This window comes from Ceratotherium simum, chromosome 6, assembly GCF_057802395.1.
Source record: "Ceratotherium simum simum isolate JZ-2026a chromosome 6, ASM5780239v1, whole genome shotgun sequence".
Taxonomy (NCBI): Eukaryota; Metazoa; Chordata; class Mammalia; order Perissodactyla; family Rhinocerotidae; genus Ceratotherium; species Ceratotherium simum.
In genome coordinates this window covers 57,187,379-57,215,247 of record NC_141905.1, presented here as the reverse complement: position 1 = coordinate 57,215,247, position 27,869 = coordinate 57,187,379, and the positions used below count along the sequence as shown (strand labels likewise).

The 27,869-nt window shown below is 36.2% G+C and overlaps 1 protein-coding gene across 9 annotated transcripts in view; it reads right to left on the bottom strand.

Annotated features, from left to right (window-relative positions):
* Positions 1–1,541: 1,541 nt before the first annotated feature.
* ZNF518A (zinc finger protein 518A) overlaps positions 1,542–27,869 on the bottom strand; it is a 64,966-nt gene continuing 38,638 nt past the window's right edge. Inside the window, exons 1-4 of one of the 9 annotated variants that reach the window (XM_087432336.1) lie at positions 27,416–27,513; positions 24,562–24,644; positions 11,565–11,717; positions 1,542–8,266 (exon numbers count right to left, since the gene is read on the bottom strand). In XM_087432336.1, coding sequence (XP_087288462.1) covers positions 3,677–8,140 — 4,464 coding nt within the window. In that variant the 5' untranslated portion in view covers positions 8,141–8,266; positions 11,565–11,717; positions 24,562–24,644; positions 27,416–27,513 and the 3' untranslated portion in view covers positions 1,542–3,676. The other 8 variants (XM_087432335.1, XM_087432334.1, XM_087432332.1 and 5 more) reach the window with 8 other exon arrangements.

The following is a 27,869-nucleotide window of genomic DNA, read 5'->3' as shown; positions in this document are numbered from 1 at the left end:
CACCACAAATGGAACATATCCCAAGTTAAGCAAGCAGATGTCAATGGTGAAAAGGAATCACTTATTTACAAAATAAAAAATCAAGAGTTAGCCATATGGCATTAATACAATATTATGTTTTCAGCTCGCTTCCATTCCCTTATCTCAAGATTTTCTATTACTGTTTCTTAACGGTTATTTCAAATCACTAAAAGAACTGGTATTCATTTCTCATCTAACCTGGACATAAATTCTCACAGCAATTCTGTTTGATCTCATTTTTAATCCTCCCATAAGTTACATTACTCTTAGCACACAAATGACCTATCTACTTTACCCACTAATCGTTTTCATGATATTTACATTTTCTTCACTTTTAAACAAACACATCAAGATTGGTAACTTTATATACACACATTTTAGTTCAGTAACTTATATAGCTGGTGTATATCACAAAAATTATCAAACTTCTGTTTTTAATAAAAATCTCACTCAAAGAACAGATCTTTGAGAGATAGGAAGGGTTGGTAAACTTTTTGGTAAGCCATATCTGGCCCACTGCCTACTTTTTTAATGAAGTGTTATTAAAAACACAGGCATACTCCTTCATTTATGTATTGTCTATGGCTGCTTCTGCATTATGACTGAGTATGACTGAGTTAAGACAGACTAAATGGCCTACAAAGCCTAAGTTATTTACTATTTGACCCTTTACACAGAGATCTTGCTTACCCCTTAATGAAAACAAAATTTTTTATAACACAACTATTATATTTCAATCTGTGCTACTGAAATGCTTAGTAAGATAGAAACGTAAACTCTTTGGAAATTAAACTAATTTTTAAGTGAATGCCAAATAGCGAGGCCCATTTCAATGGAAATGTATAAATGGGAAAAAAATGAAACAAATTCCCGACCCAGAAGTTGCATTGCAAAAATAACACTAACTCTTCCAGGTGTAATAAGAACCTCAAACTACAGAATATCATATTTTGGAAAGCCATCTTTAGCTCAGTTTAACCTGGAATTGTAATAAGAACCTCAAACTACTGAATATCATATTTGGAACGCCATCTTTAGCTCAGTTTAACCTGGAGGAAAGAAAGGATAGAGGGTTTTGTTTTCCCATTTTCTGCTCTGGCAATAAACAAGGTCCAAGCAGGTTTGTCTCTTTCAGAACAATCTAAGTTAACAAAATCAGAAATGATACTAACTAGAGTATCCGGGGCATGAAGCTTTTTTAAATGGCTTTTAAAACTTTAAGGCAAAAAGTATACACATCGACATTAGATATTTTTTTCCTAGCATGGCTATTCTGAAATGTATTTTTACAGTGCTGCAAACATTGGCAAGATAGTTTGTTCTCTCTCTTCTCTATTCATATAAAGTGATGCATGATAGATCTATCCATAACAACAGAGCATTTCAATGTTATTGCTGTTAGGGTACTGAAGAGCATAAGCCTCTGTGTGGCTTTCCTTACCAAAATAAGCATAGTAAAATTATAGTAAATGTTATCCTTCTCAAACAAAATTTCAGAATGTCACCTAAGATTTTGGGAAAAAAAATCCCACACTTTATTTTGCATAGTTCACTAGCATAAAAAAAAAATCTTTGAAATCTAAATATTTCCCATTAGAATGAAATTCCCATTCGATTTTTGCACAGTAAAAAAACTATTGTGTGAACACAAACTTAAGACAAATTTAATTGAAGAAAACATTCATTACAGAAATTAACAATGCTTACCATTCTTTAAACACCATATACATCATTAATATATACTGTATATTTCCAATCAACTCCATTCTTAGGCTCAATTTAAGAAACACAATTGTAACAGGTTTTATACAAAAAATACTTCACTAAGAAAGTAGACAAACTACACAAAAACAGTACATGTATAATGTGCATAGCAAGATAGCTTGAAGCATCTATGTATGGCTTTCTTCAAAATAAACCTATTAGGGGAATGGGCCCATTTGGGACCTACTGTTACAGTTGACATATGTAAACTGTTTCACATCTTTTAGGCACTTGCTAACAATAGTGTTCAATCCCTGAAAAATGAATTTACCCAAAAGAAAAAATCTACATCTGAAACAAAAATCAAGAAAATAACATGGGTAAAGTCTTACATATTCCTTTTAAATTAAACAATCAGTTTTATTAGTGCATGCACAGAACTAAATTGAAAAAAAAATAAACTTTTTATGTCAAAAACTTTCTGTGCAAAATTTACATAACAAACTGAAAGGTACAAAAATATGTACAGGTTTAAATTCTTTGTTATATACAGAAAAGAAGCCCTGAAGTTTTCATTCAATTGATGAAAATGTCATAACACTTGTAGTAACAATGTAACAAAAAATTATATAGTATGCAATTTTGTAATACAAGAACTCCATTATCCAATGATCCAACAAAATTTGATCCAAACTTACAAGGTGAAAACTTTAAATCGATGATTTTGTTGTTGTCATGAAAATACCCATTTTAAAACTCTACCTGTTTGGACATGTCCCTTAGGAATCTGTCCTTAGGTTTCATGCACTGCCACTGAGTCCACTATTAATGTTTCTTCATTTTCAACTGCCAAAAATCAGTAAATAACCTGCTTTGGGTTGTCAGTCATACTGAAAAGTTGCTAACAAAAATGGTTTGTCCCAATGTGGACATCTTCAGACACTAGTAATAATTAAACACAGACAAAAATATGAGTTGCTTTGCTAATCTTGCTTCAAAATATTGTTTTTCTAAGGTAATTTATAGTTTTCGAGAAAAGTCATTCCCTTGGAAGTGCTTCTATGTTTCACTCTTTTTAAAGGGATGGCAACCAAGAAAAAAAATTGCCATTTGGTTTACGGGGGATAATCAATTTAAATCAAATAAGCATAGTCCTGGGCAAGGGGATCACTAAAGACTACAATCAAATTCAGAAAAATGTTCCAAGTTCTTTAACTGGACTTCAAACTAGATGGAGAGTTTAACTCTTCCCTCAAGGCTTCCCATCTTCTGCAATGCTTGACATAGCCATTTAGAAAAAGAAAATCACTTTGGAGGGTGTTCCAATCTCTATCATGGGACACAGCTTATGAGGAAAAAAGATATACTTGTCAAAAACTCTTTTCAAGCATCATATGAGGTGTAGTGAGTTAAATGTACTCTCAATAGAGCCTAATACCCTTCAAAAGAACTATATTTAGCAGACGTAGAGTAAGTTCTTTACCCAAGCTTTCTTAGTATATCTTCACAAATGATGAGCAACTCCTTCAGTTTCATGGTGAAAGAGCTCTCCATCTTCAGAGGAGCTGTATTTATCAGATTCATAAGGCTGGTGGAAGAGAGGGATTGGGGCCGTCAGCCATTACCCTCTAAGAGTCACAAAAGAACTAAATTGGGAAAACTGTTTTATCAAAAATTTTTTTAGCCCTAACTTCCCAAGAACACATTTTTAAACATTAAATCAAGGTCCATCTGTGCTGTGATTAGTTTCTTTCAAAGCTTACGTGTGCAGTGACAGCATTTTCAAACACCACACATAACACTTCTGCTCTTCCACAGAAATAGAGCCAACTTTTCACTGTTCAATTTCAGGTACTACACGGAAGTAGACAATGTCTGCATTAAGGTAACGCAACCCAGTGTTTTCTTCTAAGATAATTTTACTTTTCTTTCCCTGGGTACTTACATTAAATTATTCTAACATATTCCAATCACGAGTAGCTTCCATTAAATGTCTCTGCCCATGACCAGCCCAAGCATCCTGATTGTCAAACACACGACCACAAAACCAACAGTTAAATTTAGCCTTCAGAACATTTTCAGAGGTAGTTTTCACAATCTGATAATTGTTTTTGCTTGTCTTTTTGAGTGTTAATTTTAGCACAAATCTTTCTTTCACAGAACTAACAGGTTTAAATGTTTTGTGCCTCTTGGAAAAATCATCATAAGTTGTTTCAGAGGAATTACAACAAACTGGTTTCAGTAAAGCATTGATAGTTCTTTTTGACAATGCAACCTTAAGTACACGTCCATTAAATTTAGCAATAGTTTTCATTACATTTACTACTTCTGGTGCATCTGCATCAGGGTGATTCAAAACTACAACTGGTTGGTTTCTCCTAGGACATTTCACAAGCTGTTTGGAACTAAAGGGGAAAAGCCGCAAAGTTCTGACTGAATCTTTTGAAAGCCTAGGTCTGCTAAAATCAAATGATTCACGGACATCTTCAGGTTTAGTCTTTTCTTTACACTTTCTATGTAATGTTGCTTTTTTTCTTGGAGGTTCTTGGTAACTACATTTTCGTTTACAGTTTCTGTTTCTAGATACAAAGGCAGTATCAGAATCTTTACTGCTTACATGAGTTTTTATTCTAGAAAAATTTTTTTTGGAAGTCTTTTTTCTACTGAAGCTTCTCTCAATTGTACAATTTGTTTTACACCTTAATACCCTGGCATCTGAATGGTCAGTGATACATACTGGTTCCTCAGAAGATTCCGGGCATGTTGCAGTAGAAGTTATCACAATTTCATTTGCTGGCATCATATCATCTAGTAAGAAGGGTAAGGCCTCTCTAGAAGATTCTGGCTCTTTTTGCTCTCCTCCTGTAGTCTGATTAGATGGTACCTTGTCTTTCTGCAGTGAGGTTGCAGAGTTGCTTACTGACAGATTATTAGCAGCAGTCACATTTAAAACAGGGTTAAAAATTTTCAGCAATATTTTTTGTGGTGTTCCTTCAGGTTTCTTTGGCTGTATATGCTGATAATAAGTACTATTTTGGACTAATTTAGACCTAAGCAGTTCTGTCTTATTTGGCATCACACACTTTAAAAAAACAGGCTGTTTGCCATCAGGCAAGAGCGTATAAAGAGGTGGTTTTGGAAAAATCTCATTCTGCTGTTTTACTGAATCCAAGATATTCAACTTAGTGCCCTGCTGCTCAGATATATTAGGAGTAGGAACAGCTTTCACTGAAGAACTTGCTGATGTTTTAATAACATAAGGGCCTTTTAATGGTAAGGTATTTTCTGAGCTACTTTTCACGCTCAAACAACTGCCAATGCTGGAACAAAGTGCAGGTGTCAGACAGTTATTGTTTGGTTCCACCTTTAAAAAAGGTGTTCTGCAAGGCTCCTTCGCTGTAGTTCCACAAGCTTGAGCACTCTCAGCTTTGACAGTGGAAACACCTTCAAATTTCCCACTATTAAAGGTTAAAATCATCCCAGGTTTCTTATTTAAAAGAAGAGAAGCAGGTACGCCTTGTGTATTAACTAACGGAAGTGGTCTTCCTGAAACAACATGTATTCCAGGCTTGTTAGCAATGTGCAATGGTACAAAAAAGCCTTTCGGAGTCTGAACAAATATAGCTTTTTTTGGTTCTGAATTTAGAAGTGGCCTCTGCATATATAAAGAACCTAAATTTTGTGTAGTGGCTCGTAGTTTGTCTTTTACGAGCTGCTGTGTTATTATTGCATCTGACTGAGTCTTAAGTAATGTGCCAATACCTGAAATTCTAGGTGTCTTCTCTGAATCTCTCGCATCTTGTGGCACTGACAGCAGTGGTTTTTCTTTTCCACTACATTTTAAATTCAGATCATTTGTAGGCCCATTAATCCCCACACTACCAGATGGAATTGAGAAGGTGCCTTGTACTCTGAAGTCTTTTGAAGATTCAACTATTTTGTCTTCTCCCTCAGGTTTCTGAAATGACTGGTCACAATGAAGGGGCAGGCCTTTATTTGGAGTGTTATTAGAATCTTGTTTTACATCAGATTTTGTTTTTAATACATCTTGAAGTAACTGGTTTATTTCAGGAGGCAAAAATTCTGATGCCTGTTGGCTCTGGAGAGAGAAAACAGATGTGATTCTAGGCATCAGAGGTGACTCAACACTAGAAATGTCCTTCCATGTAGCTTTTTCAGTCATGCTCTCAAAATTTTGATTTTCATTAGTGTATAGGTTCTGCCCATCAATGTTTTGTCCTTTTTCTAAAACACACTGTTCTTCAATTTCAGCTTGTGTTTTTAAAGTTCCATCTTTAGTATTTAAAAGGCTAATAGATGCTAATAGGCTATCTGGGTTTGAGCTCTCCTTCCTTACTAGCGATAAAACTGATTCACTTATTGGTTGTTGAACAAGTGTCTTGTTTGATGAAGATTCTCTTTGAGGGTTTTCAAACACTGCTGTTCCTGAAAGCCTACGACGTTTATTAGAATTATTCACTTTTGAATAATTATGAAAAGGTAATGATCCTTGGTTGGAAGATTCAACAGGTAACTCAGAGTTGACATAATTAATGCAATAGTTATGCATATCTCCACTGCTGTATGCATTTGGTTTGGTAGTATAGTTGACTTTATCTGGACTTTTAATGGCAGTACCTGACACATCAGGGTGACTCTGAGTAAAATGACCTCCCCATAAGTCAACATTATCTGTTTCAATTTTTGTGGTCAAATTCACTGATGCTGTAACCAATTCTGATGTTGTTGGCAAAGAAGATACACTTTTTTCATCATCCATTGTTTGAAGCATATCACTCGTTTGAGAGAGTAAAGCCATCTCTTTTTCCGAAGTTATTTTCCCTGAAAGTCTAGGAGATGAACATGAAAATGGAGGAGTTGCTTTCATGTAAACTGTGTCACTTAACTCAGTTGTTATTCCTGTTAAAAATCCAGTGGTGTCCAAAGTCTGGGGCTGCAAGTTAGCAGTACTGTCCTTTGCAGCATCTGACTGTGAGCCTGGTGAATATAAATTCTGTTTATTGGTAGGCAACAATTTTATTACAATATGTTGTTTTCCATCCACCATCTTGAAGCCCATAAACTTAGCACTGTAGTTAGCAGGAATTGTTATTCTATTATTTTTCACCATTAACACTGTAGGTCCTTGTACAGCAGTCTTCAGAGCACCTGAAGTAGAATTTGATCCCTCTTCAGCTCTATTACATTGCCCAGTGGACAGAAGAACTGGCTTTTCTGACTCTGACTCAGCAGGTTTATCATTATTCTCACAGTGTAGTCGTTCATCCTTTTCTTCATTTAAATGTTCTTGAACAAGATGGCTCTGGTCTTCAGATTTAGCCTGTATTTTGTTCACTTTTTTAAGCACTTGAGTGTTTTTTTCTATACTTCTGTCAATTCCATTGTTGATTTTCTTACGTTTCCAGAACGTCTTCCTTGATGCACCTATTTTGTATCTTTTCAATATTAACTTAAGTCCTGCTGAAGTCTTTGCGATCCTTTTTTCATATTTGTCTTTTTCCAGTTTTTCTTTCGCATATAAATGTTCTTTGTGCAAAGTTATAACATGTCTTACAAGGTGCTCTCTTCTGGTGGCACCATAGCTACAATATTGACAAGTAAAGGGAAATGTACCAGAATGAACATGAAGGTGCTTCTGGAATTCTCCTTTGGTAAAACATACATGATGGCATTTACCACATTTATAATGGATTTCATTGTGTCTATGAATGTGCTGAACAAATGTGCCAACATCCTGGGTGGAGAATTTGCACTTTTCACATTGAAAATTACCATTTACACAATGTGTGGATGCAAAATGCTTTGTCAAGTCTAATAAAGTATATACACTCTCATTGTTACAAATGTCACATTTTACTAAAGTGCTTCTATGGGTTCGTCTGTGTTGTTTAAATACCTGGAAGTCATTTGCTGAAAAACTGCACATTTCACAAGGATATGAAGGTAATTCACCATGGTGCCACATTTGAAAGTGTTTCTGCAAATCATTCGGGCTATATCGAGTGCTATCTCGGCATTTTAAACAGTTGAAATTGAGTATTTTTGCAGACATTTTTATACTCTCTTCTTCAACTCTCTCAGACTTATGGAGCAACACACACTCCTCTACACAGCTTACAGCCTTTATACTGACAGATTTTCTTGCAGTCTGTGGTTTATGCTGAAATAATTTTCTGTATTTGTCAACTTCATGTTTCAATAGGACTTCATTTGGAATATTTATCTTCGGCAAAACAATTTTCACATTTTTTAGTTCATAATGAAAACTATTTTCTGAAATTTTTGGTTTAAGTACTGATCTGATAGTATCAACTCTCTCATTTTTCACACCATAATCTTTTTTTAAAGTAGTTTGTTTTTCATCCAAAAGTAACTGTTTCTGTTCAGATGGCATGATTTAACAAAAAAATCTCAATTTCTTTTTGTCTGAAAACTCTTGAAGTTACTTGCAATTTAAACAGGAAACAATACTGAGCCGAGACATCTTCAAAATACCAGGATTTTTCCCACATTAACTCACCTAAAACCAAAGAATTAAAATTTTCATCACAAACATATCAGAAAATTTCATATTTTTAAGTTCATTTTGACACAAAGTCGGAATATTGGTCAAATATATAAATAAAAGATATAAAAGACCTGTTAAGTATTTTAAGAACAGCTTACCAAGAAGTACTAACTTAAAGTAGAAATAATACTAATCTGGAAGTCAGGAAATACAAGCTCTACTTCCAGCTCTGCTCTGCGATACTGGGCAAGCTTCAACCTCTGCACCTCAGTTTCCTCATCTAAAGAAAACCACAATTGGATAGACACCCTTAAGCTCTAAAATTTTTATATTAAGTTGATACTACAGTTTTGAAACAAGATTTTAAAAATCTTAACAAGAGAGTCCTAAAAACTTAAGTTCTAATTACATACATGTGGTTCCAATTACATACAGGTACCACTCACTTTCTCACTTGCTTAGCTGACCCTATAGCTACTACCTTGTGAGAATTTCAACAGACTTCTCTCCAGATTTTCTACTTCCTTAGTGCCTCAGTGATAACATGTTTAACACAAAAATTTCATTTATGTAACAACAAAAACATTATCTGCTTTCTCAAATTATCATTACTAACTGGTTAAAAAAAAAAAAAAAAAGGAAGAAAAAGAAATTAAAAGGTACATTTCTCTGGGTACTCTTAAAGTCTACCTACTACCTTTCTGGTTCCCTACCATTTTGGCTATTTTGCTTTTTGTCCCTAGAACTCAGGCAGATGGCAGCAAGGAAAGCCCTTGGCAGATTAGAATGTACCCATTACTATCTGCCTCCATTAATTAAAACACTTACTGGTTTGTGTTACTCTAGACAAGTCTCTATCTCTGTGTCTTAGTCTCTTCATCTATAAAATGGAAAAAAAATTAGTAATTCCTCTACCTCTTTCATAGAGTTGTGAAGATTAGATGAGAAAACATACGGAACAGTATCCTGTAAAGTGCTATGGGAACTGTAGCTATCATGACTATTGCATGTGATTACTATGTATGTGACATTATGATTCAAATTGCAGAGGAATAGAAAATACTAAAGTAATCAGATATGACAATATATTGCTGAGGTTGGAATCCGAGTATTGAGGGTTCAGTAGTAAAGATATCAAACTGTATATCAGAAGAATTACATTTTCTTACTTTCATGGTCTTTAATATGTATATGAACAATAGATAAAATTACATAAGCAAAAGATAATAAAGTGTAAATCACATTAAGCTTCATCCATAATGTCTATTCATAAGTCTCAGCTTTAAATTTCAATTAACCTAAATAACTAATAACTAGAAATTTCACTGTTTTAGAAATCCTTTGTTGAGGGATAATAATAAACAGTTAATTACTTCACACATTAAGAGGTGCTTTTAATATTTCTCAAGCTTAACACTTTTGGTTACGTCTAAAAACCACATTTTTTCAATCTTCTTCAAATATACATATGCTAAACTGATAATGAATTCATTAGAAGAGTACTAGTCTACTGAATTTTTTAACATACTATGCCTAATACAGTAAAATATTAAGATTTTTACTTTAAATTTTTTACTATATTATTCAAAGCTAAATGTAAAAACTTTTTCTTCAAAAGCAAGAAAAATAATAAATAGCTAGAAAAAAGTTCAATGGTACCTTGTGGATACTCCACACCAACTGAGAAGATTCTCTACAGAGTGTCACACTCTCAACAGTGACAAGCATTATAATCTCCTATGGAGCTTTCACCATACCAAAATCTAAGGGTGGGGATCAAATATGTGAAACTTTCTAAGCACACCTAGTAATGGTTCTTGTCCACTTGCCAGAATACCATACTGTGATCATTCTGGATTATCCATACCCAAGCTTTTCTATCACTTCATATAGTTAAGAGGAGACTGTGTCATAGGTTTCATTACAAAAGGCAAATTGCTTCTTACAGTAATATTACACAAATCAAAAAAAAAATATGTAATGCTCAAAAATTAGATTCTCATATTTCTAAATACCATCATTTCCATTTCAAAATATCTACACAACTTTAAATTTTTCTTATAAGAAAACACATATCCCGAAGTCTGACAGCCAGGATAAAAATATAATTTTAAATAACTCAATCAACTAACACTTACTAATAAATACCTACTATGAATATGAGGCATTTTCATGGGTGCTATGGAGAGATTCAAAAACATGGTCCTTACCCTACTGCAGCTTACAATCTAGACGAGGAGGCACGACATGTACACTAACACATTGCTTATTCAGAGTTGACCACCCAGCAACCTCGCCCTCCCAGTACATAAAGAACAGAAAATAATTAAGTAGGATGCATGGCAGCCAAAAGAGATGCCACAAAGTTCATCCATTAAAGTACATGCCCTTTCTTCACAGGTAAAACAATGATAATAAAAGGGACCACCTTATTAAGAAATCCACTTAGCTTTTACTTAAGTTTGATAACTGCTAAATAACTAATGTTGAATGTCAATATTCTTTATATTTAATGTGTAGCATAAACAATACAGCATTAGGGGAGTTTGTGTATTTTAGGTAGTTTGGGGTTTGTCATTGGCCCACAAATTTTAAGTCTGAAGAATCTATTTTGTCTTCAACTATATTCAACCTGTAGTATGTGGAAGGAATCAAAGATGAAACCTGGTAGCAAATTATACTAGGGTTGCCACCTATGGGAAAAAAATCTATTGCATGTTGTGAGCATCTCAGATAACATAAAAAAAGGAAAGAGAAATTTGACTATAATTTTAATCTTCTAGCCTATTAGCTAATGCTCTTTTCCCTACAGTCCACTCTCTACCCCACCAACAATGATTATAGATTTTAAATCTCTTATTTAAACTACTGCCTTCTATATAGGTATTATTACCTCATAAGACTTGACCAACATCTCATCAAGCCTTGAAATAATACTATTTGTATAAAGTATGACTGGCCCTTTAAAGTAACCTAGAGAGCTTCCTGCATCAAGGTGGTAACTTAAGCCATTTGATTTCCTCTCTCTCCCAACTGCCCTCTGAAACAACAAACCAAAAACATAGTAAAGAAAATCCTACAAAATGGCTAGAAACTAGAAAAACATTCCACACACATACTGTAAGGTGTCTGGTAGGAAACGGTCCAGAGAGAGAAGAGTGAAAACAACTGCTGACCGACTGCCAAGCACCACTTTTGAAGAGGAGGCCCACCAGGGGACATTCATTCAACCAATATTTAAGGAATATCTATCCTTATGCCCTAAGTAAGGAAGTAACATAATTCCACCCACTCCATCCCCTAAACATACCTCGGGAGAGAAAGTGAGGATTTGAGAGGAAGATTGTGTGGCGCCCTTTGGGGTGACAGAAGGCTCCGGCTGAGGTATGGGGAGGAAGAGAATGAATCCAGAGCTTTGAGCCAGGTCCAGAGGCCAGACAGAGTTGGGGTTTGCTAGCACCAGCTGTCAGGAGAGATGTAAACAAATTATTTCTAAACAAAGATACATCTTCCTATATCCATGGCTATCTTCTTCTGCTTAAGAGTTCTGTCCTTTCTCTACATAAGTAAATTATCATCTCTAAGCTGTCAGAAAAAAATTACATTAACTTTCCCCTCCTCTGTCTAACTAAAAACACTGAGAAAATCTCAGTTTATTCTCTAAGAATTCATCTCAACTATCAATGCCATCAAAAAAGATAAGCAGGCAGAAACACCACTGGATGCAATAGCCCAAAAAAGGGAAAATAGTCGGAACACTCAGAGAAACCTCTCCCCTGTTCTCCCATCCAGCAGTGAAAAACAGTAACTACAATGAAAGTTACTAGAAAAAAGGAAAAAGCTTAAAAAAAAAAGTACTAATTGGAAACCTCAGTAAGACCTGAAATATTATACCGAAAAAAACAAGAACATACTGCCATGAAAGAGAGAACAAAGTAGACGGGAGAGAAATGATTTTGAAAATAAGAGAGAAAAATTACATTGAGGGTTTTTTTTTTAAGACTTGAATTTTCAAAATCAAAGGCTCCCCAAATGCTTGGCAAGATTACTAGTGGGAGAAGAATATAAAACTCAGTATCTACAACTTATCCTAGTAAAATATTTTAGTTTAAAAGATGAAAATGAGATGCTACCAAAAAAAAAGATGGAGAGGAAGAGTTACCTAAAAAGGTATTCAATTTTTCATCAGCAATGCCAACTTTAATCAGACATCAATATTAATCAGACATTTTACTCACAATTCTTAATACTAGAAGACAGTGGAATAACAGTTATCGAGTTCTGAGGGAAAAGAATTAACCCAAGAATTAATTCTATATCCAGGAAAACTCTCACATATGGGGGGAAAACACAATTTTAGATATGCAAAGATTCAGAGAATACACTACAGATGTACTTTCTGGAAAAAAGTTTTAAGTAAATACTTCAGTAAATTCAAATTTCAATCAGAAAAGAACTAAAAAAAGGAAATAATGTGATATAGAAGAAATATGTCAACAATAAAATCCACAAAATAGAAATAAATGTAAATATTTTGTTAATACAGCTAAGAAAGCAGAAAAGACTGGAGAAGAGGAACATCTGCAATATGACAAATATAAAAGAAGCCCTTAAAGAAAAATTAACAATGGGAAACAGGAGAGGTGACAACAGCAACAAAATTCTACAATGCTGGAAAGTAGATAAATTAGTAGTAAATGACCCTGCAGACTCAAGAAAACATCCCAGGCAGACAGTGGGGAAAGCTAAGGATTAACCCATTTTACACTCTGAATCTTCAAAAGGCTTAGGAACTGGCAGCACCAAGTAACTCTGAAATAGGAAGAAGAGAGGAAGAAGCTAAAAGAGAAATTTGGAGAAAGCTGCTTGAGTTTCCGTTAGATGCAAGATTCCCTTCCCCGCTCCATCATGCTAGGTAATTGCTGTTCCCCGACTACAGCAAAAGTCTGGAGGTTTATTCTCTGCAGAAAGTAAAACAGAATCTCTGAAATAGGGGCTACCAGACACAGCTCAGACAGTGGCTACCACAGCAAAAGCAAGAGGATTAGAAGACCATATTCATTTGAGACACAAATCCCACCCATGCCCCTATTTTCCCCTTCTAGCTTGGCCCCTGGGTTAAAAAAGTGTTACTAAAAATATGGTCTGCTGATGGTTCATGAACCATTTGTCACCAGGCCAGGATAAGATATGTACAGAAACTAGAGTAAGCATTTAGAAACTATTACAGCAATTTTACAGAGTTAAGTTTATGTCTGTTGAATCTAACAACAGAAATTTGGACTTGTGTTTTGTATGCCTTCGCTTTTAAAATTTCATTTTCTAATAACAGAGGCACTATGATATACGAATAATGGAAATATAAGCTGGCACAACCATTATAAAGAACAGTTTGCAAAATATATATATTTATTTATATTTATTATAAATATAATTTATAATATATATGGTAATTTATAACATAAATATAAACATATATATACTACACATACGCTTGGGGAGAAAATACATAACTTCTGATTCACTTCTAGAATTACATCCTAAAGGGAATAATCAGAGATGTTCACTGCAGCGCTGTTTACAAAATCACAAAATTAAAAATAACTAAATGTCCACCAATAAATAAATTATAATATTTTTCGTTGAATGGAATATTACTCAATTTTAAACACAATATTGTAAATGCACATTTATTAATAAGAAGATATCGAAGATGCATTAAGTGAAAAAACAGAAAAACAGCAGACATATTAGGATTTAATTTGTTCAACTATCAATCAACGGCTAGAGAATGGACGGATAAACAGACACATGGACCCATACAAACTCACAGTAAAAAGTCAAGAATACACACATAAAAATGTTCATTATTGGTTATCCTTAGGTCAGGGTTCTGTAAAATGTTGTCCTTGGATCACTATGGCCTCCACTCTGGCATACTTCCTTATCATAGCACAAGCAAATAGCTTACATTTGGATGTAACGAGAATGACAATCTCTTTGCCTTTATGAAACTTTATCAAAAAGTAGTATGAAGCCATGAAAACTGTGAAATTCTCAAACAAAGCAAGTGACTGCTGTGGTAAACCAACTGAGTTTTTCCTGAACAAAGTTAAAATAGTAAACTTGATGCCAGTACAAAATTGATGTATGTTGACACTAAAGGTGGGGAAGAAATAAAAACAAAATAAGTATCATTCAACCTTGCACTCCTCATATCAACACACAGGTACCCAATCACACTACTGCAGAAAAGACTGTAATAACAGTCACAAATGAATGACAAATATAACACTCAGAGAATGAAGAATTATGCTATTAAGATGTCATTCATGCTTTATAAATTCATGCTATAAGTAAGTTTTTGTTTATTTAACAATTAATTTGTGAGCCATGAGGTTATCCAAAAGGTAAGTAAAGGGAGTTGACACCACCAGAAAGCAGTTATGTATGCAATGTTGTTAAACAATAAAAAGTCGCATGTATTTTAGACAGAAAACAAATTGTATACAACTAATAATATGCTTCATGATCGTGGTACATTGTTAAAAGAAAAAGAAATAGTGAAAATTGTAACATCAATCTAAATTTGACCTTTTTTTTCTTGAGGAAGAGTAGCCCTGAGCTAACATCCGATGCCAATCCTCCTCTTTTTGCTGAGGAAGACTGGCCCTGGGCTAAAGTCCGTACCCATCTTCCTCTATTTTATATGGGACACCACCAAAGCACGGCTTGACAAGCAGTGCGTCGGTGCACACCCAGGAGTGGAACCTGTGAACCCTGGGCCACTAAAGCAGAGCGCACGCACTTAACCGCTACGCCACCAGGCTGGCCCCTAAATTTGACTATTTTTTTCTATATACTATACAAAGAAATGAACAGTAAGTATAACGTTGAACTATCTTTGCATTAGTTAAGTATATTATTCTTTTAAAAAGTGCTAATTTTAATCTGACTAAATTTTATTTAGAATTTTCTTTTTCAATGCTATCTTTAACAGCTTTGGTTACTGGTATCATGGAGACTTTATAAAATCAATCAGAGTACTTTCCACCATTTCATCTAATAGTTCACTAAACATGAGAACTGCCCGCTCCTTAAAATTACATAGACTGCACCAACAGCACCATACAGGCCCGGTACCTCTAGATTTTAGGCCTTACAACCTTTGCAAGTTCTTCTATGGTTCTGGGTTCTCAGGTTTTCTACCGCTTGAATCACTTTTGGCAATTTATATTTTCCTTGAAAATAATCAATTTCCTTCACATTTTCTAAGTATACTTCCATAAATCTCACTTTTAACACTCTATCCTACCTACGGAAATAAAGGTACAACATATAGATATATATCAGCATCACTTAAATGTCCATGAATAGGAAGATGATTAAGTAAATTACAGAACATCCATATGAAAACATTATAAAGAAAGAGATGTATGTATTGAATTGACTTAGAAAGATATTTATTGTGAATTGTTTTTTAGTTTTTAAAAAAGGAAGTTGCAGATTAAGGCATGTAATACCTCTTTAAATTAGGAGGAAAGATCCTCATTTTTATATCAGGAGGAAAGATCCTATGAGTATACATTTGTACGAGCATAGACAAATCTACAGAAAGATACTCTCCAAACTATTGACAGCAGGTTCATTTTTTAAAGGAATGACGGCATGGCACAGCAAAAAACAACAAACCAAAACAATAACAGGGAGAGAATCATCAGCTCTCCTAGGTAGCCTGAATGAAACCAAGAGGCAATGTCACTACCACAAGTCTTTACTGACGCCTGCCTAAATATTCCTGCCCTTGAATTCTAAGAAATCCTGTATCCTTAAAAAAATTCCCCGTTTTCACGTTACACTAGCTTAAACTAACTCAAGCTGGTTCTATTATTTGTAACAAAAGGCTCTTACTTAAGACATTAAGTTGACAGATCAATGTTGACTGTGTTTAATTCTCAGAAAGGTAGATGATCTTTTAAAGAGTAGGGGGACTTAAATGTGTAAGAGAGGAGTAAAAGCCTAGACCAGAAAAACAGAATAAATGTTGGAAGAAAAGCATTTTCAAATGTTGGAAGAAAAGCACCGCAGATCTAGACCAAAGAGAACATAATGGGGAGGTTAAGTGAGAACAGACTATGGAGACTGAAATGAAAGGTAACCAGGAAGCACTGTTAGTTCATGAGCAGAGAGAAGTTATAAAAGCAGTATTTTAGAAATACTATTAGAATGGTACTAGAAACAAGATATATTGGAGAAAGAGAGTAAAAATAGAAGTGAGAAGATTAGAGGACTAAGTGACAATCCAAATAAAAAGTGAGGAACCAGAGAAGAGGCAGTGTTAGCAAAGGTCAGGAATCACACAGTAGGTACACAAAAATTTTAAAAAGACGACTCCCAAAGTAAAATGGCAAAAATCAAGGAAGACTTCAACAGAGGGAATCAAAAAGTACCATTTCTAGAGTTTTGTTCGCTTTCTACAATAATTAAAAAGCAAAGACATTTTACAGTCTTTAGCTTTAGCGAAATGGTATAAAAAGGAAGAATCTACTCACTACATTCTAGCTGCTTAACCATTAAACAAAGAACTAAAAAACTCTGATTTTAGCTTAGGCCTATTTGTGATTTAGCATGTAACTCTGTAACTTAACTTATCACATTACACAAATAGGAAAACTAATATAATTAGTCATTACTATTTATACATATTGCATTTCTTGAGTCATCGAATTTTTTCTGCAGAGATAATTGAATGCAAAATAATCATATGAATATATAACTGGAGACAGCACAAAAGCAGCATGCAGCAGACAGAGATTACCGAAAAATATAAGGTTCTGCCTAAAAGGAATCTAGAACACAAAAAGACCTAAAACACTTATTTTCAAAGCAGAATCTATTTCAGTGCCCTCAAAATAACTACTGTATTATTTTTTTCATGACCTGCAACAAACATTTTGGGCTTACCTTTTTTGTAGCTGTTTTAAGTTTTTAAAAAGTTTACCTCAGAGGCCAATGCCTATCATAATTTAAACAAGTGAAAGAATAATTTTTGTAGAATTTATATATATAATACAAACCAGCCACCTTCAAATCATTGTGGCCTAATGAGCAACTTAAACACAGGAAAGAGAAATGAAGAGTTAATACGCAAATGTAATTAAGTACAGATCTAGAAATGCTCAAAATGCTAGTGTATATATGAGCCACATACCATTCAGGTAGGCTGGTGACACTGGTATACAACTATGAAGGAGTTTAAAATTAAAATATAGAAGCAGTTCCTGGTTCAGATGAATCTTATTTCTTATTATTCTCTGAAACTATGACTGCTCACTATATGCATATTTATAATGCCCCATATATAAGATGTCCTCCGCTCCCCTACACAGACACTTTTATTTACCTTTGTTCATAGTGTTTCCTTTCACCAGGCCTGTCAGCCCCTTCTCTCCATCTTAATTCAATACTGGTCAAACTTCCTTTCTAATTCTACCTACTATATGACATGAAACCTTCTGCAATACACATTCATCTCTCTCTTCTCTGAATATCCACTGAAAGAATAGCCATTGCTTACCACTTTATTACAAACTGTTTTAGAGTTATATCATTTCATTTTTTAAGTTTTACCTCCCAAGATAACTTATAAGCTTCTTAAAGACAAGTTCTATTTCACATTTCTAATTTATCCCTCACAAAAACCAAGAAGACTGGGTACACAGGGACCTAACACATTCTTAACCCGTTTATTCTTTTATTTTCAACTCAAATATCTGACCTCCTGTGATTTCAGATTAAATCACTTTATAGCAAACGCTACAGAACATGAAAACTTTTTTGCTACAATGGAATTTGATTTAAAACACACACACACAGACACACACACACAGGGCAGAGTCAGAAACCACATTTCTAATATGTAGGAATTGGGAGAAGAATCAGAAGTAATCTGTTCAAAATGAAGCGAAGACCACTGAATTTAGTATGGGAAGGAAAAAGATTATTTTCATCTCTCCTTCCTTTCTTCTTCTGTTTGTCGTTTTGCTGTCGCAGTGATTTAGGAGAACAGGCAGATTTTACTTAAGATTTTGGGACACACTGGGGACAGGGAAGAATGAAAAGGTTTATTGCTACGTGATTGGAAGAACATGCATCAACATGTAATCCATTTCCCCTCAGCTTCCCAAGATGATATAAATTGCTCAATTTTTCTCTGGCTCTATAAAGCACCTGTCTATGGATAGAAAACAAATTCCACTCCCCGGGCTTCCCCATCTTAGTATATGGCACCACAATCCACCCAGTTACTAAACCCAGAAATCAAGGAATCATTCTTGATTTCTCTTTCCCTTACTCCTCACATTAATCCATATGCAAGTCCCGTCAATTCTATCTCCAAAATACATCTTGAGTTCTTCTCTCCATCTCCACTGTCATCACCTTAGTCCACTGTCATCTCCAACCTGCATTAAAATGATAGTCTTCCTAAGTGGCATTCGCGCTTCCCTCTTGCCCACCATCCTCCTCTAAATCCATTCTCACACAGGAGCGAAAGTGATCTTCTTAATATAAAATAGATCACAGTGTTCCCTGCTTAAACTCCTTAGTGGTTTCTCAAGGCACTTAAAATAAAATTTAATCTCTTTGCCAAGGCCTGCAAGGAAGAGTGACATCTGGTCCTGGACCTCTCTCTTCAACTTCATCTCACACCACTCTCCCCATCTGTAAAAATACTCCTGCAAGCTACCATAGATAGTCTCTCGGTTCCTCAAATACTCCTTTCCTATCTTTTCTATCTCAGGCCTTTGCACCTGCTGTTCTCTGCTTGAAATGTTCTTCCTCCCATTCTTCAAATGGTTAGATCCTTCTCATCTTTTAGGTCTCAGCTCAAATGTCACCACCTCCAAAAGGCCTTCCTCAACCTATAAAAAATGTTCTCTATTTTAGCCCCTTGTATTGCTTTCTGGTAATACTTTTTTCTCTGGCAAATTTTATTTGCCAATTTATTTTCTATCTGTCTCTACCACTGGAATAAAAGCTGCATGAGTATAAAGACCACATCTGTCATGTTCTTTGCTGTATTACCAACATCTGGCAGTGCTGGGCTAGTAGCTAGCACCAAATCTGTGCCAGTCTTCGTTCTAAGCACTGGGAATATGCAGTGAACAAAGACAAAAATCCCTCCCCTTGTGGAGCTAGCACTCTACTGGTTATTTAGATAATAAAGTAAGTAAATTATATAATATATTCAAAGGTGATAAGTGCTGCGGAGAAAAATCAAGTAGGAAAGGAGAGACAGAAGCAGAGAGTTGCAATCTTAAATATGAAGTCAGGGAGACCTCACTTAAAAGGGTCTTATTTGAGCCAAGATCTTAAGCAGTTGAAGCAGACAGCATTCCAAGAAAAGATACAGTAAGTGCTAACACCCTGAGTGTGGAGTGTGCCTAACATGTTGGGGAACAGCAAGGTCAGTATGACTGGAACAGAAAGCACTAGAGGGAAAGCAATAAGACATGAGGTCAAAGAAGTAACGAGGGGACTGAAACAAGGCCTGATGGACACTGTAGGGACTTTGGTTTTACTATGAAGGAGATGGGAAGCTACTGGAGCATTTTGGGTAGACAAGTAACATAAGCTGAATTATTTTTAAAGAGATCACTTTGGCTGCTATGTTAAGAACAGAGTATTTGAGAGCAAGGTAAGAGTGGCAGCTATGAGAGCAGATTGGAGATCATACTACAACTATCCAGGTAAGAGATGATGGCCGCCTGGTGGAGACAATGAGGTACAGTCAAACTCTGGACATATTTTGAAGATAGAGCCTATAGGATTTGCTGACAGACTTAATTTGGTCTATGAGAGTAAGAGACAATGTTAAGGATAATTCTAAAAGTTCTGACCTCAGCAACTGGAAGAAACAAGTTGCTATCTACCATTAAGACAGAACAGACTGTATGGGAGTAGCAGGTTTGGAAAGTATATCATGAGTCTAGTTATAGCCTTGCAGAATTTGACATATCTACTTAACACCCAAGAGGAAATGTGGAATGTGTAGCTGAATATAGAATACAGAGGTCTAGGTGTAAGATAAAATTTTGGGAGTCATTGGTGTGTGCATAGATATGTGTGTACGTATACAGAACGGAATGAAATCACCAAGGAGTAAGTAAATAAAAAGAGAAGTCCAAGGCCTGAGCCTCAAGATACTACATTTAGAGGTAAAAGATGGGAAAGAATCAGCTAATGAGACTGAAAGGAATGACCAGTGAGACTGAAGGTAAATCAGGAGAGCAGTACCGTGAAAGCAAAGTGAAGAAAGTGTTTCCAGGATCAAGGATTGATCAACTCCGTCAAGTAAGGTGAGGACTAGGGCTGACCACTGGACTTAATGTCAAGACCACTAGTGACACTGATTAGAACAGTTTCAGTGGAGTAATAAAAGAGACAGGCTGACTAGCATGGATTTAAGAGAAAATGGGAAGAGAAGTAGAGATGCAGTATGGACAACTCCTTCAAGAAGTTTTACGATAAAGGACCAAGACATAGAGGAGTTGAAGTGGAGTTACTTTTTTGTTTTGTTTGTTTTTTAAAGGTAGGAGAAATTACAGTATGATTGCATGCTTATGAAAATGATCCAGTAAAAAAGGAAAAATGAGAGGAGAGAATGGAAAGAAAGGCAGTAGCAATGTCCTTCAGTAGGTGAGAAGAGATGGGATCTAGTGAACAAGCAGAAGAATTGAACTTAGAAAAGAACAAAGATAATTCATCTATAGTTACCAGAGTGGAGAATAAAGATCTTAGCAGGTGGGTAGATACGACTGCGAGAGGCTGTGGAATGAAATGCCTCATTAAGTCTACGACAGGCGTTGGCAAACTACAGCCAACAGCCTGTGGGCCAAATCTGGCCTGCTGCCTATTTTTGTAAATTAAGTTTCATCGGAACATAGCCATATTCATTCATTTACATATTCTCTATGGCTGCTTTCATGCTAAAATAACAGCTGATAGGTGCAATAGGTGCAACAGAAACCGTATGGCCCACAAAGCCTATATACATTATGTGGCCATTTACAGCAAAAGTTGGCCAACCCTAGTATATTGGAATACTCTGACTGTTATCTCTCTGAGTTGAGGATCAGATAACTGTCTACGAAGAAAGAAGGTAAGCAAAGACCTAGGACACAACAGTATTTTATGAAAGAAGAATACATTAACCTATACATCATTCCTAGTATCTGAAGCCCAAAATGAATATTCTATCAGTAATCAAACATTAATTGCACTCCTTATCTCTTTTAAAATGTATTTATAGATACTGCTACATTAGTTTTTAACTGGCTGTATCTCCAGGGAAGGGGTATGGTTTTGCCACTGTCACTAAGGAATCTCTCAAAAAGGGGGAGGTAAGAAGAAATAAACTAATTATGTATAAAACATAGAACAGCACTGCAGGTTAATTACTACTTTTTCTAAAATTTTCAAGGCAGATGGATATAACAAGAAGATCTTTTCCACAATAAATAAATTTACACCACTTAACTATACTTATTTTACATTTTAGCATCACAAAAATGGCATCACAATGAAATATAAACATTTTAGTCAAAGAAATCTCCATCTTAGTAGAAAGAAGCAAAATTTCTGCTTGGCTTTCCAAATGCCTCACACGTGGATTTACTTAAAATAGCCAACCTTATTTGCCACTACCTCTTATTCCCCAAAAATACAAATTGTTAGTCAAACCAATCTCCTCCCCATCTTGGATCAGCCCATAATCATTTTCAACTCTATCTTTTCTTTCTTTAATTATTCTCTCTGCCTATCAAAATCCAATTCACAAGTCAAAACCCATTTGCAGTTATATCTTCTTCAAGAAACCTTCCTAGATGGAAACAGCCCTCACTAACTTTCTTCCTATCAGAACCCAGACTTAAAATCTACACAATTGTGCATTCATTTATCTGTTTCAGCTGTTTGTGTTGTGTTTCATGTACATTAATCTGGACTCCCTAACTAAACTATAAGGACTTTGAAGGCAAAGAACTCCTCTTATTCTCACATACTACTAAAATGCTAAGCATAGCACTGATTATTCTCAACACGTGCTTGTTGATCCGTGTAACCTAACTACATAAAAAATGTGCTATATTAGAGAAAGTCTACCATCCACTCATCTAGTATGTATAATCCTTGACTCTCCAGGCTGTTGCACATACTTGTACACAGTAGACACTCAATAAATGTTTGTAGGTTGAATGAAGGAAGGACTGAATGCATGCATGAATGATGAATGAATAAAGGACATCTTTTATAAGGTGGAGGAAAAGGGCAAATTGTAGATGGAAGTGAATGATCAACTCTAAGTTAGAGATCTTAAATTCATGAGAGCCACATATTCATCAGAACATTTTCTGTTACAATCCAATTCAAACTAATTTATATACAGAATTTTGGCCCAACAGACTGGGAAAGACACCAGGATAGTTGACGGAATCAAAAGAAAACCACAGATACCTCATACCACAGTCTGTGGGAATGAAACTGGCACTCTGTCTTCCTCCATCTCCCATCTCTATGTGGCTTCACTTTCTCTTACTATAGATTGGATTCTCATATGTGTGGGAAAAAATGTCACCAGCACTCTCTCAGATTAACAACTTTAGAGAAAAGGCAGCATCTTTCTTCTAGCATTCATACATCAATTTCAAAGGATTTTGATTGGCTCTACTTGAGTAACAGGCAATCACTGTTGTAAAAGGGATGACTAGGCTTGAGTTATAAGACTATAAGACCGACTGACAGCTCACCAACCATTCATAATAGGGGAGGGATGGTTCCCCAAATGAAGAGATACTGAGTTGACAAAAACTATACACACACCACCCACCCTCTACCAGCCACAACCTCCAACAACCCAATTTTAATTAGGAATTGGTGATGATTTTACCACATTTTGAAATTACTTTCTATAAAGCCAATATTTGTTTTCAGCTATTAAGCACTTCTTGAAATGAGACCCATGTGAAACCCACTTAATTTTCCTAAGCTTCAAGTCATGCACCTTCATTCTAATATTCTGACACTTGTTTCATGCAGTCATACCAATCATGATTTTAAATTTTAGTCAGACTTTGCTCACAGTTTTTCAAGATTAAATAATCCACATCATTCTTGGTCAGTCATCACCTGGCAGCCTCTTGTTTACTTCATTATGTTTGAAGCTTTCATTCTTCATTGTATTACTTTAGTTGAGTAGTTTGGATCAAACACAGTAAAGAATACTCTTAGCATTCAGCATTTACTTTCTCTACTTGGGAACAACATGGTACCCATGTGATCTCACATGGTAAGAAGTCAAATAAATGTTATGTAGGAAGAAATTATGCAGATAAATGATAACCTGATATCTCAACTCAGCTTTGTAGCTCTCTACTCACTGTAGCTGTTAGACATTAACTCCTAATAAAATTAAAAATTCATCGCTTTGTGAAAATCGGCCCTGAAAAAACAGCCATCTGCTGGTCAAGTCCACAGAAGAACATGACTATGATTACCAAAGCAATAATTAAAGTTGGTGTTGTCTACTACAGCTATTTTAGTAGTTACATACATAATCATATTCCTAATTTAAAGTTTTACTTATGGATATACTTATTGCCTTTGTTAAGGAGAATTATATGATACTGTGGTATCCCAGGACCTATCCAACACAAACAGCAAGAGACACTTATGTTTCAAGACACTTGTGTTTCATGTTTCTGCACAAGTGCACAACATTTTCCACTGAGTTTGCAAAGTTTTCCTCACAATACCATGGATTTGTTGGCAGATTTTTCTCCTCCTTTTTTCCACACCAGGATATTCAGATGATCGTCTCCACAAAACCAGTCATAACTCTATAGAGATTCCCAAGTCCCTTTTCTGATTCATAATACAGATGCCATTAATCATAATATAAACACATATAAGACAATTCTTCTTTAGCTGCATTACTTTGAGCTTACTAGAGTAAAACACAACACTCTTCTGGCCATTTGTACAGCTTCAAAACATCTTCCTACCATATTTATTTCCATCATTCATTACCCAGAAGCCCTTAATGCCATCTTTATATTTAGAAGGATACAGTTAAAATCATCTTTAGATCTCTACTGAAATGTTAAATAATAAACTATGAAATCAAAAACTACTTTCTATAACTTATGAAAACTCACATATACGTAACTATTTTATTTTGTCCAATATTAAAACGTATTAACTTACTACTTAATAGACTATATACTGTAGTACTTCAATCTTTACCATACCTCTTTCTTCAAGGAACAAAAGGCACACAATTTAATGCTTGGACAAAGCCACAATCAGGAACAGTGATCAAAAGAGATGATATCTGGAAATGAAGACCAAAATTTTAAAACTTTGACTGCAAAAACTGTTAGTAAAATGTTTTTATACTCTCGATTCAACTAGGCTTCATATGCAACTTATGTGCATAAATTTAGAAGGAAAAATAAAACCTCTCTGCACTTAGGCAAATAACCTATCGTTGATACCCAGTGATACCACCATAAATTTACAAGAGTCACAAAACTTAAAGCTTAGAAGGGCAATCTAATTCAATATCTTCATTTATTACAAGATAGGAAAAACGAGTCTTGCTCAAAGCCACAAAACTAGAACTAGAATCTAGAACTGATTCCAAGCCAAATACCCTACCACCACAATGCTACCTCTTAATACTTACTTCCGATATCTAACATCCCATGAAAATTGCTCACCATATGAAGTCAATACCCCACACAGAACTGAAATACTCATAGCCTACACACCTGGGATCAAATAATTAATAAAAATTTCAACTTTACTAAAACTCTTCTTCTGCTTATAGTGCTTGGACCAAAAACTTTTAGTAGAGTACCTGAAGAAAACTGGAAAAGATTCAAGTCTTTAGTCATTAAAAAAAAAGTTGTATTACATGGTCTAAAGCACACAATGCTTCAACAAGAACAATTACAAACAATTACTAACAGAAAAGTAAACAATAAAAGTACATTAAAAGGGCATGTTTAAAGTATATTTTAAAGTCAAACTGGAAATTTATGCTAAACTATATCCCTTCTGGAATGTTTCAAGCTATAAAAACTTTTGGGATCACAGTATACTACTACCAAAGACAGGATAGAATTTGAAGTGTGATAATGATAAAAATCTCCAGAATTTAAAAGCTCATACATTATCAATGCGCACAGTAGGTATTCATTGTGGTTGCTGTCCTTTTATCCTTCCATAAAACCAGAGACAAAACGTTCTGAATTGCTATTTATACTTACTTTCACCACAACAATAAGGAAAAATTTGGATGTGCAAAATACGTTGTTAGATACAGGTATTTTCCCCCTCCCTCCTCTTTTGTTAACAATTTTCCAGATTTGGGGCTCACCTTATTTATGGAATTTTAACAAAAATCAATATGGTCTACTATGCTTACCATACCCATGAAATGCTAACACTATGAAAACGTTAAGACAATGCAATGTCTCTATGAATTTCAAAAAAAAAAAGTTTCACTTAAAGATAATGAATCCATTTCTATTGCTTTGCAGTTAAACTGAAAAATGTTAGGGTATTTCACTGAATCAATTTAAATGGTTTCTATCTGTTCCACCTGAGAATATTAACTTTAGAGTACACTCAAATCAGATCCCTTGCTACATAAAAAAAAAAAATTCAATAATATCTGTAAACTAGGCCTAACACACAGACGCTCAAGTTAATAAAATTCCTGTCCTGATGTATAGTTTGGTGTCTTCATGTTCATCATTGTGACAACCGTACAAAGTTCAACATTCTTATGAATTTCTTAAATAGTGACTTATTAATTCATTTTTCTAGGGTTTTTCAGACTTTTCATATCCAAACATACCCAACTAATGTTCTCGCTAAAATAGCTCACTAACGCTAAACGGCCCCAAATTTAAACCTAAAAAGAAAACTGAACCTTAACTTTTTTGCATTCTGAATCTTAAAACTACCATATTTGTTTCGTTGGTCTACCTAAGAGTTACAACACTTTACCTCACACACATTCACCCTACGTATTTCCAATAACCATAGCCATCTAGGAAGAGACTGTCTACTTGACAATGAGGACACCATGTTAACAACAGACTCAAAATGGACCCTACAAGTGAGAAAGCCAGTTACAAAAAAATCCATCTGCCACTGGGTGTGGTTGGGGTCTGCACGGAAGAGCGCCTTTGGCCAACTCTGGAGCAGGGAGCGCCCGCCAGAGAGCTGAGCAAATCTGCAAAAAAAGACCTCCAATGACCACAGACTGGACCCATAATGGGGACGCCGTCGAGTCGGGCTGCCGTGGGACTGCGAACCTACAGCTCGAGGGGTGCGGTCTGAGGCGTGCCCATGCTGTCTCCACCGGCCCAGGAACGCGCCGAGTGGGTGCTTCGAGCGCCGCGCGCCCCGCTCCGTCCCAAACACCGCGCCCGATCCGCCCCTTCCTCCGGGGTTCGGCTGCCCCGCGGGCGCGCGGAGGCACACTGTCACGGCGCTCCCGCTCCAGCTCCTAGACTGTGGAAGAGTGCGAGTTCAAAAAGCCCGGACGTAAAGCAAGCCCAGGCTAAGACGCGGAAGCTTAGCTCGAGCAGCCTGCAAGAGCAACGAGTAAAAGGACCGACTTCTCCAGAAAAACTTTGCGGCAAGTTAGGCGGAAGCGCTGAATGGCCGGGACTATTTAACAGGCGTTTCCTATCACAAGAGGCGGATCCCTCAGCTGGTTCGGGGGACCCTGACGCCCCACAAACTCGCCCTTTGCTCCCTGGCCGGCCTTCTAGAAGTCTCGGCATCCTAACAGATCTGGGCGGCCCCGCTCACAGGGAATACCTGGCGTGGTCCCCATTGCCTGCGAGTCCCTGATGGCGGCCATTACGCTTCCATCCGGGTATTGCCGAAAAGCCGATCGCAGCGCTACCGGGAGCGCTCGCTGCGGCGGAGGGATCCGGGCTGCACCTGAGGAAAGCGGAAGCGGACGGAGGCCGGTAGGGTCCGCGTCTCAGCCTGCGAGACTAGGCCATTGAGCTGGGCTCGCTGCTGACCTCTCAAATTAGCGCCCTTACCCTGTGCCCGCCACGCCCGTGACTCACTCACCCCGTTTGCTCAGCAGCAGCGGGGGAGATCCTACTGCCAATGGAATGGTAGACAAACCTCCACTCTGTGCTCTTCAGAGTAGACACCAGAAGCAGAAACTGTGCTCTTGGCAAGCCCTTGCTGACTGGGAATGGTCTCAACCCTGAGATTTTAATCATTTCCGGCTTTGCAAACGGCATCTCCCCACCCCTTGATTTCACCACGCAAGTTTTAGCAGCCATTGTCCCCCACGTCAATGAAGGAAGCTGCCACAAGCAGCTCTGGAAGACACTGAATTCCAAACGTGTACATAATTAATAATTGATCTGCAAACTATCGTTACAACAAAAGAGTCTCTCATCCTCATCAAAGGAATCCTTCCTCCACATCACACAAGCTGGACAAAGAGATCAATTAATATCGTATTATGATCGGGTTTCCCCCAAAGGGCCAGTATGGCTCCTCTTCTCTCCTT